General features: G+C 42.2%; 1 protein-coding gene across 2 annotated transcripts in view; it reads right to left on the reverse strand.

Moving 5' to 3' along the window:
• Positions 1-16,470, reverse strand: part of elavl4 (ELAV like neuron-specific RNA binding protein 4) — a 70,899-nt gene extending 54,429 nt beyond the window's left edge. For both annotated transcript variants that reach the window (XM_035652899.1, XM_035652897.1), the window contains exon 1: positions 15,862-16,470. In XM_035652899.1, coding sequence (XP_035508792.1) covers positions 15,862-15,909 — 48 coding nt within the window. In that variant the 5' untranslated portion in view covers positions 15,910-16,470. The remainder of the gene's footprint in view (positions 1-15,861) is intronic.
• Between the last annotated feature and the right edge of the window lie 1,743 nt (positions 16,471-18,213).

Consider the following 18,213-nt stretch of genomic DNA (forward strand, 5'->3'; position numbering starts at 1 on the left):
CCCCCACCTCTCTTTTACACTCTGTGATTGGCTTCTTGGCTTGCCTGTCAGCTCTTGGCTTCACCTCCCCCTCCCTCAGTGTTAACACCTTCGCTCTCTGGCTGGCTCTGAGCCCTAGTCGGCACACGCCAGCCTCAGCCTGGTTTGGCAGAGAAAAGGCTCTCTGAATCCCAGCAAAGCAATCAATCGCTGCTGAGGTCTGTGCTTGAGTGAGCCGGGCAGAGCAGCGCGGAGCAGAGCTCTAGGAGAGTGATTGCAGCCTCGGGCACTATGGTAATAGGATGCCTGCGCAGCACTGTGTATATAAATTAGCTATTACTGGGTACATGTTAAAATCCCCTGTACATTTACATGACTGTGTAGACCATCTCTTTCTCTCCTACTCCTCCGTACCCCCTCTCCAACGCAAACCACACACACTTTTACACATAACTACAAGACTAAAAAATAATGATCGAAATTGTAGATCAGATTAATATGTGTTTCTCTCTATAAATACTACAAATACTGCTAAATGCTTTCACAATAAAAACACAGAATCGGGTTGTACTGATCCATCTCATTTCGCATTTGTTGGGGTTAAAATGTAGACTAATGTCAGAACGGATGGAGACACACAAATGCTTGTGCTGCACCTGTCCATACAGGTGTAGCCTGTATGCGATATAGTTAACTCTTTAAATAATGTATCCGTAGTAAATAAAAAAAGGAAGGTGTTACACAGAAAGCGGCTGTCCAAAAATCTGTTAAACAAATCAGCACGCCTGTCTGTCTGCCTGCTGCGGTACAATAATATAATGTTACATTGAAATAAAGTCCAGCTGGTTGCAGAATGTGGGCTCGATAAAGGGACGGGCTCGATAGGAAACCTGTGCCCTAAGATATCTACTCACCATGACCATTATTGTGTCAGGCTGTTACGGGCGGTAACGGTAGTCTCGGCGGACAAACTGTAGCCCAAGAAGCCGGTGAAGTCAGCGGGCAGAATCGGACGGAGTAGCGGCAGCGTGCTGGAGAGGATGAATGAACCGGAGTGGAGCTGTAGTGAGTATCGCGGAGCCAAAAAAAAACTAAACACAGCGAACCCCGTGGGCGTGGAAGACCTGTAGCGCTGTCCGGTGCAAGAGGGGGAAAACAACACCCTGGCTCGGTAAAAACAAAACAACTAAGACAAAACAACGCAGCAAGAAAAAGAGACTCCACTTCAAGGAGAAAGATTCATAGAAAACACCCCTCCACCTTTCCCCAAAACGCCATTTATGGAGTGTCCAGTCACCTCGCGCGCGCTCTCCCATTGGCTGGGGAGGTGCCGACGGGGCGGTGCGCTGGCGGATGCGAGTGGAGGAGGCAGGCTCGTGTGGTCCACGACGTGGGGAGCAGCAGGGAAGACATCATGCGGGGAGGCAGATGCTGAAGCAGTTAAGGTGACTTTATGTTCGTGACTGCACATAATTACGCCTCACCTGGCTGTTAATAATTACGCATACAGCCGAGTCTACGTTTTGGCTCGTGCACGCAGGTTTGTAGTCTTTAGCCGCTTTTATATACTACGTCCCTTCTTTTGTCATTAAGCCTGTATAGAAAATCTGCATTGTTGCTGCAGTGTGTGAGTGTGTTCTCCCTGTTGTTAAGCCATGCGTGGACCCTCTCGCAGCAGTAATTCCTCTTTCCTGGACACCAGGGTATATGCAGTGAATTTTGTAAACTGTATGTATCAAGTATCAGGACACAAAACAGTCTCTTGTTTTGAAGGGGGGATTGCAGACTATTTAATCAAACGCTACCATCACATTAGGACTCACATATTCCTTATTATATTCTAATCGTCATCACCACAGTTTAGAAATAATAAATATTTATAAAAAGCAAATTCTCTATGCCCAGCAGCAAAACTGCCTCAGGTAGATTTTGTCCAGCTGGCCCCTATCTCTGGCAGACAAGAAGAGGGAGCCCTTGCTTCCTTTAACACAGTTACCTGGCAGGCAGGAGTACTTGGCTGTACCTTCACACCTATACATTTACATACACACTGAAACGCATGTTGGCCCACACCATATTCGATAAGCACACATTAGCATATTCATGTGGACTCACACAAAATATACACATATGTAGACACTGTCTCACACATTCGAGCACCTTATGCTCCAGATATAAACATGTTGCCTCGTGTAACTCACTTTTTAATAAATATTCTTACACTGTTAATATCTTAATGTTGCCAGACAACATCACCAGTTTCCAGTTCTACATCAAATGATCATACAGCTTCCTTTGTGTTCAGCACAGCAATAAGAGGCAATCAGCAAGTCAGCTCTTATTCACATGCTGGTTTGTTTCAATTAGCATTCAGCTGCGAGAGGCCAGGCAGTGCTAATGTAACTAGTGGACATCCATTAAGCTCAAAGAGATTTCTCTGCTCCATCCACCTCAAGACCTGTCCAGATACAGGATCACATTATTTAGGTAGTCCATTGGCAAGTGACTATAATGTGTCACTAAAAGGTTTTACACAATATTTATAACAGTGTGAAAGCCAATAAATAAGAAATTCCTACAACGTTACGTTTTTGGATTGCATGTTTTATTAAAAACAGTCATGTTAGTTACATGTTAATTGTTACAAAACGAACAGATCGGAGGTTTTCTACAAATTGAGTTGATTAATTGTATAGTCGGTCCACAGGAAATGTATCTAATGATTTTGATATATTGATTAATTGTTTAAGTCAACTATGAAGCAAAAAATAAAAAACATAATTCTCTAGATCCAGCTTCTAAAATCTGAGGATTTGCTGCTTTTCTTTGGATTGTTGATCAGACAAAGCAATTTAAAGAGTAACATTAATCAGTAATGAAATTAATTGTCAGCAGTCCTGCTGGCAATTTACACTTTGTAAAACATTTACGGTACTTCTTGTCACCATAGCAGTTGAGCATAGCAGCAAACTGATATTGAGGTCTCCAGCAAACCGTCTAATGCAAATCAGGTCCAGTATGAATGGATGATTGATATCTTTGACTCAACTAGACTACTCACTAAAGGCCCTGCTGTGTACACATAATCCACCGTAAACCCACACTGCAAACGGTGTATGATACACTGTGCAGCATGTTTTACATGCACACTCCACACTTACATTTACCGTACGTGTATTTAAAAAAAAAATCTGAATTGTGAATTTTAACCACACCCTCAAGTAGCTACACAAATGAGCTCCCAAATGAACACACTGAATAAATACGGTTAGAAAAGAGGGAAAACAGGAAGAAGACACAGTGTTAGGAATGAATAAGAACAGTTCTAGCAGACAGAAAAAGGGAGCAGTGAACTAAAGCTCCCCAGTCTCTCCACTTCACCCCTGACTTCTCCACCTGTCTGGTTAGCTACAGCTAGCTAGCAAGCCTAGCAGAACCATGTGCCTAACATACTAATGAGAATCTTCACCACGCCTTCAATTAAGCCTGAGCAGTACAAGTGCACACACACACACACAGGGGAAGATGGGCTGAACAAGCTCGCTATTGTTTCAGATAGAATAAAATATGCTGGCACTCGCAGTCTGGAGATTTGTACCAATCATACTGTATATAACACAACAGAGGGAGAGTAATGTAGAATGAAACACAATGAAAATGCATTAAAATAGTAAGTGCATCTTTGTCTATTTTCCTTTATGTGCCTCTGTATCTTTTCTGGCAAAGAGCAGAAAGAAGCTAAATTTGCAGCTGAATAGTAGAGGCAACAAACCCACAGTTTCCTGTCCGTCTTTTATCCTCCTGCTCTGACCTTTCAATTTAATAAAGGTTTTGAGTTGGACCCGGGAAAAACCATTCTCCACCTCACTGCCTCTCATATTTTCCTCCCAACCATGTTTTTATTGTTGCTTTTTAATTCCCTACTGTAAAGAATGGAAAGTCAGATCCTTGGCAATGACTGAATCACAAATCACATCATTTATTTATTTTTTTTGTCTTTGTATGCAGTCAACTTTTAACTGCTGATGCGTAGAGGCAGTAAAATGTGGGTTGGAAGTGGAGGGTGATGATTTTCTTATTTCATAAAGGACGGTGTTTTCAGGTTGTTTTCTCCCTCTGTAATATGATCCAAATAACCTTTTCTCTAAATGAGAATATGATTTGAAAGTGAAAATAGTCTCTCACTGTTGACTTGCTTGGTGTGTCATTTCACTAAATTGCTCTACAGGACCATGGTTTTACGAAGCAATAAAAGTGACTGCCTCTACTCAGTAAATTAGCTATAAACACAATCTGCTCTTTGCAGTGTGTGTGTCTGTGTGTGTAGTTATGATATACAGACACATACCAAAGATGGAACCATGTCGCTGCCATGTCCTAGTTAAGGGTACACACTGTGCATTATAATATTGTGTATGGACAGATGGAGGGAGTGGTTGAGACATTCTATCAAGGCCATCCATGCTGAGATACTTAAGAGTCTGGATTTTAGAGAAATTGCAGTGTAGCTTATTATCTTGTGGATTTGTCCTTTCTCTACCGTCTGTGTGTGAACAAAATGCAATACAGCATTGGATAAATGTAAAACATGTCAAAGAAGTAATTAAGGGTTGTGCCCAAAAAACTACAGACTTTGACAGACTTTGCACAAAAAAGTGCATAGCGCTGATTGGATGCATTATTTGGCTTTTTAGATGATGACTGATGCTAAATAGTTTTTGAGGAGGTAAATGATATTTCTTTCCTCTTGTAAAGTTTTGAAAGTTAAAAAGCTTTTGTGGCTTTAACCCAGGAAGGCCAGCCATACTGTCAGCAATGTGCAACCCCATCTCACTGATTGGCTCTGGCGCACATCCATAAAAACACACACTCATGCACAACTGAATCCATAAACACACACAAACACTTCCACCCACCGGCATTCATAGGCAGACAAAAACACGCATTTCGGTTCATGAAGTGCGTCACAGGGGCTGTGGCTGCCGTGGAACTGCTGGACCCCACAAGTGTGCTTCAGCCGGTGCTTCTGCTGATTCAGAAAGCAGAGAGCTGGCTAATTGTCATGAACTCCTCATGCCCTCCATTCTGCACTGCTTCTCCACCCTAAACCCCTCCTAGTCACAGACCTTAATGGATTAACTGCAGGTCGGTGTTGTCCCTCTTACTCTCCCTTACTCATTCTAGTTCTCTTACTCAAGCTATATCTCTGCCACGCCCTGACGTATGAAAAAATGTTTGTTTGTGGTTGAATCTCCTAGTTTGAATGATTGAATATACTGGTGCCACAGTGCAACACATACACAATATACTCTGGTAGCAGCCAACCAATAGTATTCCGATAAGAAGTGTGAAAGAGCAGGCAAAGAATAGTGTACGCTGTATAGCAGGTTTGAATATGCAGCGTGCAGACAGTGATAATTGTGGGTGCTCTCGGTTTGAGTCTTGTTAACTGTCAGACGCAGTGTTTCAACACCTGTCTTATGTTTCACTCTGCATAATAAGACTTCTATTTAAAGGAGGGGAAGTGAAGATGCCAGCAGAGGTGTTACCTCAGAGTGCTGCAAGAAAATACCTTGATTATTAACAAGAGAAGGAAAACTTGTGTTTTTCATTAAAACTGAGCTTCGCAATTGCTTGTCAGGTTCAGAGCAAATTAATGCAACCAAGCACATACACACGGTAGCACACACGGTAAACACAGTCTGAAACTGAATTACCCCTCCTACACTGTATGGCAACAACACTGTACTTGAAGGTGAAAATAGTACTTTAAAAGAGCCACGGAGCTAACAATGCAACACTTCTCAGGCCCGGTTGATTTCAATACAGAATATCACAGCAGTTTAGGCAGTAAAACAGCCTAATACATTTAATAGCCCAGAACACACTCCTCAGTATGCTGCGGCTTACTTAGGCTCTTTTTGATTTGTCCTTGAAGGATAGATTTAGTTGCTCTATTGAAGTTCTGGCAGTAGTAGCATCTTGCTGTGCTACTCAGACTGATGATCGCCTCTTTCCTGGCAGGTGTCCACCCTCTGCCGGTAACAATCAACAAATGAGAATCACAGCCTTCAACTTGCCTGTCTCCCTGCCCAGCGACAAACTAGACACCAGACAGCTATTAACACAATGCGGCTGTATCCGGACAACAGCTGACTTTTGTTGTTGGCTTTCAGTGTTAAGACCAGGGGCTTTATCTTAATAATTCAATGGCGCACATGGCGTGGATACTGATTTTTGGTCATTCTGTGGTCAGAGGCGCACAGAGCACCTGTACTGCTCTTGCATGTTCAATCAAATCACGTCTTTGTCTTCAAAAGCAAGGTGCTCTGTGCAACGGTGCTCTGACAATTTAGTAATAGAGGGGAGCAGGAATAGTTCCGCCACAAAAGCTGCATCAAAGAGGAAACTGATGTCCTTAACCCGAAGGAGCAGAATCACCACAACGGCACCTTATTTAAACCACTGAGAGCAAAAGATGTTAAATTATCATGGGATGACAGTCAAGTTCACAGCCAGTCACTGAAATGCTTAATGACTGCAGATGAAAAAAAGTCTGCGTACACTGAAAGAAAATCCCAATTCATCAGGGCAAAGGCTTGCCAACATAGAGCCCTGGAAGACATTTAGAGAACACAAACCATTGCCTACAATGATAAATACTACAATTTACTGTTACAAATGAGGACATACAGTATTTCTCACATTTTAAGTTCAGATCATATCCTGACACTGAAAATATGTCCTTTGGATCTGTAGTAAAATTTCTGTCTGCACAGTTTTCATACTTATAGTTAAGGATGTTAATTATCAAAAGCCCAAAATACAAAATGTAGGCAACACAAATAATTATTTCAAATCCATGGATATTCATTCACACATTTTTGCGACATCCTGCTGACGAACTAACTGAAAACATGTTGAGATCATGACTGACAATGCGATGTTAATTACTGAGTTACTGCTTTGAATTCAGTGTTCCTGGTGTCGACTGAATAAAAAAACTACTTACTGCTAATCTTTGTTGGAAAAACTAAGAACTAAATCCAACTAGGCCCTGCCAGTCTAAAAATGTGTGAATTCACGGAAGCCCTTGGGGAAAGCGGATCCCCTACATGGCATATGTTACTTAAATATACACTATATTAAATACAAGTATTTTGGTAAGAATCTAACTAATCTACTTGAAGCTTTCCACCTACATGCTCTTCACTCTGTGTCAGTGGGCATGATACACAGTCAGCTTAACCCCTGCCTGTGTCACCCTCCCTGGTAGAAACTCCTCAGATCAGAAATGAATTCTTCATGCTGATCCCGGAACAAGGCTGTGCTGCATTTGTCACAGCCACTTTCTTCCACTTTAACTCAAAGCTGTTTGGTGTGGCTGGAGCTTTGCAGACTGCAGAGATGTGACAGGGGGCTGTTTGAAATCTCAGGCTGAACGTTCTGTCTCTATCTGTGCAATAGGCAGTGAACTGCTTGTTCAATACCTATGTAAACTCTGCAGAAACGCGCTCTTCTTTAGTAGATTTAATTCAAAATACTGCTTAGATAGGTGACTTTTCCTGTGTTTTGATTAATTAACGTTTTGTCTGGAAGAAACAATGTTCAAAAAAACACATTAAGTTCACACATTCAAATTCTGAATTTTAAGGTGCAAAGCAAAACACATTTCACTTATTTCACTCCTCTCTGTTAAGTAAACACATTGATGTTTTTTTTTTATGGAAGAGATAATGGTGGGTCTTTGAGGCTGTAGCCTAACACAAATGAGAGGTTTGTGGAGGTGCCCAGTAAGGCTTAGCTATGCATTGGCTGTTGAGTCTGGCATGTGTTCTGGCACAGAGAGTGTATTCTCAACAGGACTCTGGTGGATTAGTGTCCATTTGGACAACAGAGTGGTCCGCAGCTTGGGGTGACATTCAACTTCAGCAGGCCAGCAGCTCACACACTGATCATGAAGTTTAGTCTTGCTGTTAATTGTCATTGATGTATGGTTAATGTAATGGGTATCTAATTGTTATATTTGGATTTATTGAGTCTTAAAGATGAGCATGATGACTAGGATTGCAAAAAGTGTTTTATTTTACGTTGTTCTCCTGTCTTCTAGTCTAAACCGGATGACTCTGTATGTGTGAATTGAAGCGGTGGCCATTCTGCTGTGTGGTGGGTCAGTGGATCATGGGGTATAGCGGTGGGCTTTGGGGCTTTGGGGCTGTGGGGACGGCAGCCCGTTTTGCGTTTGATCCCGGTCGGGGTACATCCATGCTCACAGGGCAACTGCTGTGGTCCATCTGGTGGAGGCTTTAATCACAACCCCCCATCAACTTACACACACACACACACACTACAATAACACAAAGCACACAGAGCTCCCCACTTCTTTAGACTGCTGCTCACTTTCAGACCTTTTTATTTCCATTATTTATTTTAGTGGTTTCTGTAGTCCTGTATCTCCCTGCAGAAATCAGCCGAGTCTCCTACTCAGACCTCAGGTGGAAAAGTGTGAGTCACTGAAACACCACCTGCCATCCGTAATGCTGTTTAAAACCTCAATAATAATAAAAAAAACCCACAGTATGAGATCTCCATAAATGGCTGCACCACTGCCTTTTGATGAGGAATAACCTTTTAGAAATGAGATGCGTCCAGAGTCTTTCACAGGGCTATGGCCTACGGTACTGTGGACCAAAACATGCCCAGGCTGCACAAATCCAGCTCTCCAAATGTCACTTCATGCTTAACCGCCCTTTCTCATGCTTGAAGTAAAGCAAGTTGGCAATGCACATCAAGAAAAACTCCACCGGGATTCAGTATAAATGCCTTCATGCTTACAGACATGTTTCAATTATTTTGTTGTTGAAACATTTAGCCGATTGAAGAAGAAATTCTTTAGCAACGACTCTAGAAATCATTTTTCACTATTTCACAATAATAAGACATATGTACTAAAAGGTATACGACGATAATGTTACATACAATTTAAGCCAAGACAGATAAATATAATTCTACAAACAAAGAGGTAAATGTCAACATTTCTCCTGACAAAATATGTATGTATTCCTACAAATTGGATCACTTTACAGTCAATAATGTACAGCTCAAGACAGACTCCATGTTAAATCATTTCAACCTGAACATTGCTGTTAGAATACATTCATTTTTAAATGGGTTTGCAGATAATGATGATGCTGTTGTTGCATCCCCCCCGGGTTGTGTAGAGCAGCCACCTACTGTTAGCCTCCCCTTGGACAAAAATAACTGTCGTATTTTCATCAATTTTCAACATCACACCTTGATTTAGCTTGCCCTTCATGAACAGCCTTTGTACTTAAGCAAATCAATTAGACAAAATCTATCACACCGGTTTAAAACTAAATTTTTTTCTCTACATACAGTATACACAGGCCGCAACTAATAGCTAGCTACTGTAACTTGAATGGTCACTCTTCCTCGGCACTAATGCACAGGTCAGCCATACATCATTTATTCATGGTGACAGCAGGTACTTTGCCTCATCCCCGGCAATTAGCGAATCAATAAAAACGCATTGGCTTTGAAACCATCAATTCTGAGAGGACAAAAAATAGTGTCGTTCATCAACATGCCAGGATCCCAGACGCAGACGATCACTCAAGTATCGGCAGCGTTTGTCAGCTCAGCATCAACAGGCGCTGAGCTGTCAGCAATAAAGCACATTTCCTCACGTCACTGCTCTTAAAAAATGACTGCCAGATATCGTCTGGTCAGGTGTCCTCGCCTGCATAATGTTCCATGTTCTGTTCGATATAATATCTCAAATTGGGGTCTACATAGGGCGCAATCTATAAATGCCATTTTTGAAAAAAGACAATTTACTGTTCTTTGCTTTAGAAGATTTTGTTTGCATTATGCATTTGTTTCTATTATGAAGGAGATGATAAGAGCTGAAGCCATCTGAGTTTGAGCTGAGATTATCACAGACGCAGACAGGTCAGCAAAGGGCTCGCACCGGCTAATACCTCTTTTGTCAAAGTTTATAAGGCTGACATATCTACAGTACAATTAGATATTGCTGTCAGGTTTAGAATTAATTCAGAAAATCTGCATGATCCAATACACACCACTGCTAGGGAGCGGTGTGTGTCGACCTAAAACAACATCAGATTTAGCCGGAAACGTCAGAATGTGACTTCACTGTCAAACAGCAGCAGAGTTTTTCTTTCTTTTCTGTTTTTCCATAGTAATCGTTAATGTTTGTTTGCAAATAACAAAATACGAAGAACTCACCAAATCTGAAAACACAATACAGCTTTCTCTCCAGCCTTGTCTGTTTCATTATTCTCTCTCTATTTATCCTTTTAAGCCGAATGAAATAACTGGATGTGAAAACATTGTCCAAGAGAGGCAACAAATTTGTCTCTGAAATTAAATGCTTTTCTCCACCGAGCAAAAGAGCAGCCCTGGGATTTGTATTTTGAATTAAAGAAGAAAAATGAACAGCAGGAAGTGAGATTATTTTACTTATTCCACCTATTGAACTGTACAAATTTAGCCACTGACTTCAAGTAAATCCCCAGAAAAATTCACAGGCCCACAACAGATATATAATCCACTACTACACAAACTGTCATAATTATGTGCGCATACATGCTTTTGCATTATGGCCTTATAGCATTTACATGATTGTGTTTTCTATTTTTCTATTTTTTATGACCTCAATGTTATCCCTTGTCTGTATTTCTTAGCACATAAATATATATTTTTTTTTACATATATCGTTGGAGATTGACCTGCATTTTGTTTATTTCTTTATAATGTTAAAATTAATATGATTATAATATCAAACATCAACCTGTTTTATTGCTGCGTTTACAAACACTATTATCATCAGAAAACCTGAATAGCTTAGATTTAGTTATGGTAATCCGTGTATTAAAAGACCTGTCAATCAGTGAGGGAATAATAGCAAGTTCAAATCTTCTGCTTTGGTTTTTGATGGTGGGGGCGACCCTTTTGTTTACTTTTGTTTAGATCTGGATTATGGGTTGTGCTCTTCGCCCACCTCGAAAATAATTACTAAGTGTTTTGTTTGTTTAAGTGACATGATCAGTGTGTCATTGCTGTTTTGTCATGAACGTCAAGACACATTCAGCAGTGCAGAGACTACTACTACTCAGAAACCCTGGGCCCTGCCACTGCCATTACATAGATGAAATTACAGGTCATTACTTCCAGGCCGAAGTACCTGAACACGGAAAGGTGACCTTTGGTGGGGCGTGGGCGCTCGTGTTGCTGCAGCAGCATATTCGGTTGTTAGACTATTGTTTATGGATCACAACCACATTTACAGCCTCTTTTATGTTTCACCTACAGAGTCGATGCATATGAAAAATAGGTAATGTGCAAGAAATACACACTAAAAAGGCCGCAGATGGGCTAAATTGCTGGGTTGGGTGCGCACAAAAAAATTACGTAGACAGAGAGACAGTGAGGCGAAAGAGAGAGAGAGAGTTCACTTAGCTTTACAGTGTGTGTGTGTGTGTGTGTGTATATGTGTGTATATCTGTGCATGAGCCTGCAGACACCTGCTCCATTCTGCAGTGATGGCTCCCAGCGGGACACAGGCTCAGCTGCTGATCTCTAGGCCCTCCCTGCAGCACTGGTGGCCAGCACACACACACATACACATACACACACATACACACACAGCTCTTCCAACAAATCTGAACCCTTAAGGCCCCCCTCACAGTGTCTCTCAGCCTCTCTGTGTCCCCCGTAACTGACACACCACATGTGCTCATATCAAGTGCAAACATGACATGATGTACACACACATACACGCACAAAGCTGCACAGTCTGCGTTCATATGATGTTGCATGTAAATTCTATGACACGCTGCGGTCATAACCTGCTCCAGTCTGACACATGCTATAGGGATGATATAGCTGACTAGCACGTCTTTTTTCCACTACCCTATAGCTAAAAGGCTTTACTAAACACTGCACTACATCAGACCTCCATATTATGTGCTGCTGTAATCGTAGTTTAAAGGATACAGTGATAAAAAGGATATATTTTGGCCTTTTCTTGTTTGAATCCCTAAGATAGTTATTTTGATCTTTTTAGAGGATCACTTAATGCCTCATAGTAATAATATAATACGACATTTCTTTTTGTCAGCCTTGCATTAATCAACCACCATTCTACTTGTGGCATGATTGTTATTGTTGATGCTGCATTTTGCACATTTCTTCATCTCTCTGACTATGAGCATCTTTTTCCCTCTGTGGCATCGTGTGGCAGGGTTGTGGAGCATAAATGAACTAATTTTCCTGGATATAGAGAACACCGCAATCAAGGAAAGGGGAAGTGCAGCAAGCGGCAGATGGAAGGAGCTAATCATTGTTATGAAATAGAGATGACCTCTAACTATCTCCTGGCTGCTAATGTACCGTAGCTACACATGTTTGCCCGCTTCTTTGCCATGTACCCCTTCTCTCCTTCTTCCTCGTTTGCCTGTTTGTTGTTGTGGTGATGATGAACCTCTTCAGGAAGGTCTGGAATGCAACCCTCTTTCTTTTTTTTATGTTGAAACAGAAAAGATTGGAGTTGTCAAACAAAGCCTAGTGTCACATAGAGAACGGCAGCTGCCTGCAGTGGGTAATCAGTGGAGCTTTCTACAAATTAACAGCATTCAGCTCTGAAGCACGGCGCACTGCAGGTTTTCAGATGTGGGCTTTTGAAAATTAGATCTCAGTGACTGAAATACGGAATAATTTGCAATTCCGTTTTTGTTCACGTTTTTTATTTATTTGATCCGCTTTGTGTAAGGTGCCATGGCTGAGATTGCCTGGTCATCCTGGCGCTGTAAACTAATACTGCGGATGCTCATTTTGAACAGAGTAATATCAGTCTAAATTTCATTAACTGCATGCTGAATCTCTCCTCTGTGTGCCTTGGTTCTGACGGGCTCTGATTTTAATTCTTTGAATGCTCTTTTAAATGCACAGGTTTAAAGATGCATAACTGACCACATGCATGTAGCACAAACATACACACGCATATGCTGTCATCACACAGTGTTGCCAGGGGGGGTAATGGTAGACTTTGCTGCGGCGAATGGTGTGTCGAAGTACAATTTTATATATATGGAGCAATGTTTTGCTGCGGGTATAGAGTTTCTGTTTTTCCGTTTGATATAATCGAAGTAAAAAATGTGATGCTCGTTTTGAATCTTTACACACCAAAGCCACCAGCATCTTCCAGCACATTTATCTAATGTATGCAAATGATCTTGCTGTGCTTAATGAAGGCACCATTAATCACTATAACGATGGTCTTTTTTAACCAGGGTAATCATGCGCACGCACACATATACACACACATACGCACATTTTCATATGCACACACGTGCATATGTGCTTACACACTCACTCATTCTCACACACACACACACACACACACATACGTACACCCTCACACACACACACACACACAGGAAGATGCCTCTTCACGAGCAACACATTGATGACAAATACGCAAAATCACAAAAATAAACCATTACCAAACCATTTTACAAGAAATGTAACTATGTATGATAGCCACTCAGTTATTAATAACAGTGTTTTGAATTCATTTTGTTCCCGTACTTTTTTGTGTTAAATTTAATGTAATTTGCAACTGGTCATCTGGCTGGCTACGTAATAACCTCAAATTCTGTTATTCCATTTAATAACACGCCAATAAGATGCATCAAAATATGTTAACACGTCAATCATATTTATATAATAAATTCAGCTAATTAGTTCCACTAGTTTCAACAAATAATTTATGGTCCAGCAGCTTTATGCAAACAGCAGATAACACTGTTGTGAGTCTAAATGGGCAGTGGAAAACAGTCATTTTGTGTGCTGTATAATAACAACAAAACACTGGACAGACTTCTTTGAACTTGTGTAAGAATTCAAAGCAAAAAACTGAAAAAACATTTGTGAAGCCCAACTCCTAACGGACGCATTTCACCGCTTATCCTCGCCATGCATTTGCATACAGTTGACGGAAACCCCTGGGTACAGTCAGCAGCATGACAGTAGGTTATGAAGGCTTCCGGGAGGCTCTGGGGTGTGGATCTGAGCCAGTTTGAAGGGGAGCCGAACCAATGAAGAGCCCACAGCGGATTAGACACCCACAGCTTCATGTCGCTTTAATGCGGCGAGTCAGGGATTTTTTTACAACGCCTTTGCCTAAACGCTCAGGGTTTTCTCATGCCCCTTTTTCTCTCTCATTCCCTTCCCCTTGAAGTAATCTTCTCTTTTAAATGGCAGAGTAATGTTGTCTCCAGTGCAAAATATCCAGTCTATCCACAGTGTTCCTGCTCCTGTGTTAATGTGACTTGTCAGCTGTTTATTGGATTTGAATTAGATTGATAGTTATGATCAAATGTCATTTTCAAATCTGCCATCATAAATAACTGTGCAGTGCACCTCCTAAGGGTGTTAAGAAAATAATCTTTCCTTTACAAGGATGTTATATAAAGTTTAAAATGGTAGAACTGTAGGTGTAATGCCTATTTGTTAATTTACTATGAAAGTTAAATTCATCATTACGGTGCAAATACAAACGTTAAATGCAAATACTGCAGATGCAAACAGGATTCACAAAATACAACAAACAAAATATATTAACCACACAAACACACACTGACACATGCATGCACACACACAAACACCTCAAATTCCCTTGATAACAATCTGACTGGCAGAGGCTAAAGACAGAGTAGGCGTTCGTAATTGAACAAACATAACAATGTAAATATTTACTAATACTATCCATTGGGGATACAGGCAGAATCCCGCAATTGATTTGCTCTGTTTCTGCCCTTTTGCTCTGTTCCTTTCACACACACACACACACAGATTACCAAACATACTAAAATTACCACTCTGTTCTTTTTTCCCTGTTCCTTCTTCTTGCTATTATTCTTGCCTGTGTTCATTAAAGAGATGGAGATATATTGGTCTGTCTATCCTCTTACCAGGGGTGACCTGTAGCCCATCTGGGCTGGCGATGACGGGAGATCCCTGGGAAATAGCGGCGAGCGCGTCTCGGGGACGGAGCCCACGCCACTGGCTGCTAGTCCCGAGAGCTGCCCGTACCTCGCCATCATCTTGAGATGCTGCTCACAGAACACACACACCTCAACACAGACACAGGAGAGAGGGAAGGAAGAGAGAGAAAGAGAGAAAGAGAAGAGAAGAGAAGAGAAAAAGAGAAGGGACGGGTGTAGGAGAAAGGGAAGGAGAACAGATAACAGCAGGTAGGAAGGACGGTGAGAATGGTAAAGGAACAGAAGAGGGAGTGGGGGGTGTGGGTGGGGGTGGGGGGGGTGGGGGTGGGGGGACACATGAAGAAAGAGGAGGTAGAGGGGGATTACAGAACACTTTGCCCTCACACAAATGCATGTGTGAACACACGCGCACATACAGGCGTACACACTCGCACTTGCAGACATACTGTACGTGCACATAAAGGCACACATACAATTTTAGCCCCAGGTGGGCAATTTCACAACCAAGCCTATGTTGGATGGGTTTGATAGCTACCTTGGTTGTGTTACAATAACGGGGATATGCAGTCTAGGCACTAGCTCTCCATTTATTATTACAAGCCAGGTTGAGTGTAAGAAGCGTAGCAGTTCCTTTTTCTCCGTACCAACTATCGTACCCGGAAAATATAATAGCTGCTGTTATCAGTCATCCCCTCTGTCTTCTGGCTATGAGCATACAGAAGTGTACAGACACGCACATGCACGGACATACGATAACACACATGACAGAATGGTTGGCAGCAGACACACACAGGTGAGGTGTGAAGAAAGAAGCAAATCCAAATCTCTTTACCTCATTGCTCAACAAAGCGGCGTTGAGTGTTCGGCTTATTTCGAACATGTTCAGATTCGGTGCTTTTTTTTTTCGTTCTGTCCTTTTATTTTCAGATTCTCTTCAGTTCTTTGCTCCCCTTTTTCTTGTCTACGGTTGGGAGTCAGTCCCGGGAACACAAAAAAGAAAGAAAGAAAAAATGAAATCAATTGAAAAAAGAGGGGGATAAAAAAAATCCTCTTTAATTTTCTGGTTTCTGGAGTTGTGATCTTTCAGCGCTCTATTTTTTTCTTGTTGATGCACCTCTGCTGGCTGTGGCTGTAGTGGTGGCGTTTGTGCCCAGGGTCTCCGCACACGTCTAAGGAGTCAATATGCTGTTTTTTTTTTTAAATCTCCCCAGAGTCAGCACATTAAAACAGGCAGTCAGGCAGTCGATGGGTCGGTGGGTCGGGCTGGCGGGCTGGCTGGCTCCCTTATCTGTCCCCCGCACACTGGCTCACACAATACGCTCCGATCCTCACACTGCTCGCTAGCAGATTAGCCTGTCCCACAACATAGCACTTAGTTTAAACTCCCCTCCCTTTTGCTCTCTCTCTCTCCTCTCTCTCTCTCTCTGTATCACTCCCTCTGGCTCTCTCCTTTGCTCTCCCTCCCTCTGTTGCTCTATCTCTCTCACTCCATCTCTCTCTGCATCACTCTCTCTCTCTCTCTCTCTCTCCCCCCCCCATTGCTCACGCATTGATGCAGCTACAGTTCGCTGTGCTACCACAAGGTGGGAAGACTGTTCTAGCAACAGCGACACCATCGCCGCCACATCCTCTCCGTGCCACTCCTATCTTTTACATTTTTCCTCACTTCTCCTCTTTCGTGTGTGTCTGTGACACACAGCTACAGTATAGATGGTAAAGGAACGTTTGCACTTATAGCAGCTCTCACTCCCTGTCCAGATCACACATACAACCAGGGGTAAATGGATTGGTTAGGGGGTGTGAGGACTAATATTGTGCGGTCCTATTATCTAATTACGGTTCTTACAAAAACAGGTTGTAGATTTAAGTGTGAAAAGGGACTATCAAAGACTTTTGGGAAGCACTTCCTTGGAGGTATTTTTGTGACTGGTACATTTTAAGTAATGGAATGTAATAAAAGATGAACATTATAAAGAGACCTCAAGAGAGTGGAAATGAATGGTACCTCTTAGTAATAGGCAGCAGAAGGGAAAAAGTGAGGGTTGGGCTGATGTGAGCATCAAGGTCAGGTGGTTGTCCTTTTCCTCAGCAGGGTGTGGCACAGAGATGACGAAGCAGCTAGTCACAGGCATGGCAGGAGATCCCAACTACAGAACAAATAAACAAGGAAAAAAAAGATAAGGGAGACTTGTGCCAAGGATATGATTCACCACATTCTTGGTTTCAGTCGATAGCACCTGAGAGATTTCAAAGTATGACTCAGAGTGTACTGTAGCTGCATCTAGTTTATGCAAAAAAGGCAAAATGTTTATGAAATTGAAGACTACGGTTTTAGAGAAAATAACAAAAATATTTTATGAAAATGGTGCTGAAGGTGTGATTGGTATCACCGTTATTTTCACTAATGCTAATCTTAGTGGTGCCTTATTCGTGGCTCCAGCAACATGGCAATGGATTTATTCCCAGTGCTTTGAATGTGCTTTTTGCTGTCTTGGATCAGAGTGGGGATAGTGGCCAGTTAATAGCAGCCTATTGACACTGGACCATCTGTTTAGGTGGATGCTGTCCAGCAAAGCAGGGAGGGAGGGAGGGAGAAAGGGACAGAGAGACGGAGGAAGCGACAGATAAAGAGAGAGGAGAGGGTGACGATTAATGGACGAGAGAAGGGGTAACGGCAAGGTACAAAGCAGAGGAAGTGTTAGCAAACTGTTAACGGTTTATGTAAACCAAAAAATATGTAGAAAGACTCACACTTGGATGCGGCTTATCATGCTGTTTACATGTTTTAAATTAGCAGATTTTCTCTTTACATTTTCGTCAGTAGCAGGGAATGTGAAAGTATCATCAGCGACATCACTGTGTTATAGCACTGTTGTACTGTCTTGGCTTTAGTTCAATTTTTTTTCTCTCAGAAAAGGGCTGCTAGCCACATCCCTGTTCTGTAAAGCCCGTGGTCTCTGGGGATGGCTGGTCCGGCAGAGCCTGGGGGGGGAGCTGTCAGTTGAATCATCCAGAGTGAGGGCTGATTCCTCAGTCAGCTGCCTCTCAAGCCTTCCTCTCTGACCAAGCCTCACTCCCCTGAGCCCCCTGATTGCTGTCACCATAGTGATTCTCTGTGTACTGCCGGCTGGTCTCCGCACCCCCCCCCTTAAACACCCCACCCCGCCTCTCGCAACCACCCGGC

The sequence above is a fragment of the Morone saxatilis genome, unplaced genomic scaffold, assembly GCF_004916995.1.
Source record: "Morone saxatilis isolate NCDOM2014 unplaced genomic scaffold, NCSU_SB_2.0 Contig12, whole genome shotgun sequence".
Lineage (NCBI taxonomy): Eukaryota > Metazoa > Chordata > Actinopteri > Moronidae > Morone > Morone saxatilis.